Source organism: Belonocnema kinseyi, chromosome 3, assembly GCF_010883055.1.
Source record: "Belonocnema kinseyi isolate 2016_QV_RU_SX_M_011 chromosome 3, B_treatae_v1, whole genome shotgun sequence".
Taxonomy (NCBI): domain Eukaryota; kingdom Metazoa; phylum Arthropoda; class Insecta; order Hymenoptera; family Cynipidae; genus Belonocnema; species Belonocnema kinseyi.
In genome coordinates this window covers 59,265,068-59,267,223 of record NC_046659.1, presented here as the reverse complement: position 1 = coordinate 59,267,223, position 2,156 = coordinate 59,265,068, and the positions used below count along the sequence as shown (strand labels likewise).

General features: G+C 36.1%; 1 protein-coding gene across 1 annotated transcript; it reads left to right on the top strand.

Moving 5' to 3' along the window:
- Nucleotides 1–882: 882 nt before the first annotated feature.
- On the top strand, nucleotides 883–1,755 carry LOC117169843. The gene has a single exon (XM_033356351.1). It carries the CDS (start codon nucleotides 883–885, stop codon nucleotides 1,753–1,755), a length of 873 nt encoding a protein of 290 aa, XP_033212242.1.
- The last annotated feature ends 401 nt before the right edge of the window (nucleotides 1,756–2,156 follow it).

The following is a 2,156-nucleotide window of genomic DNA, read 5'->3' as shown; positions in this document are numbered from 1 at the left end:
AACGTCGAAAAGTTACAGTATTTAAAATCAGTTCTTAAAGACGAAGCTTTACGCAAGATTCAAGTTTTCTCTATTACCGAAGAAAATTACGATCGGGCTTGGTGCCTTCTTGAAAAGTCATACGAAGATAAGCGCTTTTTAATATCGCGACATCTAAGCTTATTATTGCGTTTATCCGTTCAAGAAGAAGAATGTTATAAAGGATTGATAACTCTCGCGGATAAGTCACAACAACACCTTCAATCTTTAGCTACACTTGGTGTAAATTTGAGTCCTGAAATAGTCGTGGCTATTATTGAAGAAAAATTGCATAAATTCACTTTAGAGAAATGGGATGAGACAATAAAAAAGGGTGAATTTCCCAAGTTAGACGATCTCGTAGGTTTTCTCTACAGAACTTCTGCTCGTTTATCTAAGCGCGTAGCTCGTGACTGTAATACGGTCTCAAATACAGATAAAGATCCGAACCCTGGTAAAAAACGAAAAATTAAATGGAAGCGTCAAGTTCTCTTAACTTCCATCACAAGAAAATGCCCACTTTGTTCCGATTCTCACTTGCTTTTCAAATGCGGTAAATTTTTTAAATTGACGGTCAATGAGCGTTTCAAAATCGTGAAAAGTGCCTCTCTTTGCTTCAATTGCCTACGAAATCATTCAGCTAAAGAATGTAAATTTGGAAGTTGTAAAAAATGTGGTAAGCGTCATAACACGTTACTACACTTCACTAAACCACATGAACAAAATGACCCTAAAGAAACATGACAATTAGCACATGTTTCAAATATCGCCTTAGCATCTCTAACATCGACACCATCCTTTCAATTAATGGCAAGTGCAATAGTTGAAACATTTGACATTAAAAATAATCCCGTTAAAGCTCGGATGTTAGTTGATACTTGTGCCACTGCTAAGTTCACAACAATTGATTTAGTGAATAAGTTACAGCTTACTCCATCGAAATGTTGTTTTTCTGTTGGTGCCCTCGATCACCTTACAACAACAGTTAATGTCATGGTTTCCATCACGTTCAAATCTGTTTACAACGAGCATAAACGCACGCTTAACTTTTTGATCGTTCCTAACATATCAGATTTCGTCCCAAATCAATTAATTCCTCGAGAGCGTATCAGAAATCCTAAAAACATTTCACTTGCTGATCCAAAATTTCAAGTACCCGCTCCTATTGATATGCTTATTGGGGCCGGAGTAACCCTATCCTTGTTTTCAATCGGCATTATTAATCTGTCTCAAGATAAAAGTGATCTCTATTTACAAAAAACTCGGTTAGGATGGATCATTGCTGGTGATTTAGAATATTCAAAGAAATCCATAACGGTCGAAACTTCCGATTGTTTATTTACGGAATTAAAAGCGATGGTTGAAAAGTTTTTGTCTGTAGAAGAAATATTAACAGAGCGGTCCAATTTCAGTCAAGAAGAAATCGAGTGTGAAAACCACTTCAAACATTATGTAACACGAGACGATGACGGACGCTTTATCGTAGCATTGCCCTTCAAATCAATGCGTGTTGTGTTAGAAGAATCTAAACAAAACGGTCTTAAAAGTCTAAACGGATTATTAAAAAGATTTGAAAATAACTCTCAATTAAAAACGCAGTATACAGCTGTAATACAGGAATATTTAGATTTGAATCATATGTCACTAATAAAGTCAACTAAAAATTCGGAGGGTTTTTACTTACCTCATCATGTCATCATGCAGTTATTAAAGAATCAAGTAGTACTACAAAATTAAGAGTCGTTTTCAATGCATCAGCGAAGAGCACGTCGGGAACTTCTTTGAACGAAATGTTAATGGTCGGCCCTACTATTCAAGACGACCTTTTTTCCATATTGATCCGTTTTAGATTTCATGCGTATGTGATTCTAGCTGATATAGAGAAAATATATCGACAGTTTCTCATTCGCGAAGAAGACCGTAAATACCAGAAAATTTTATGGCATGAAAACAATCAGACAAAAGAATATTGCTTGAATACGGTGACTTTTGGTTTTGCCCCAGCAGCTTTTCTTGCTATTCGATGTCTGCATCATTTGGCTGATGATGAAGGTCATGATTTTCCAATAGCGGCGAAACTATTGAAAAAAGATTTTTACGTGGATAATTTAATTACCGGCGCTTCTACGCGTACAGAG

Bases quoted from the DNA above. Each gene is read 5' to 3' on its own strand.
- LOC117169843 (XM_033356351.1), top strand. From the start codon at position 883: ATGTTAGTTGATACTTGTGCCACTGCTAAGTTCACAACAATTGATTTA.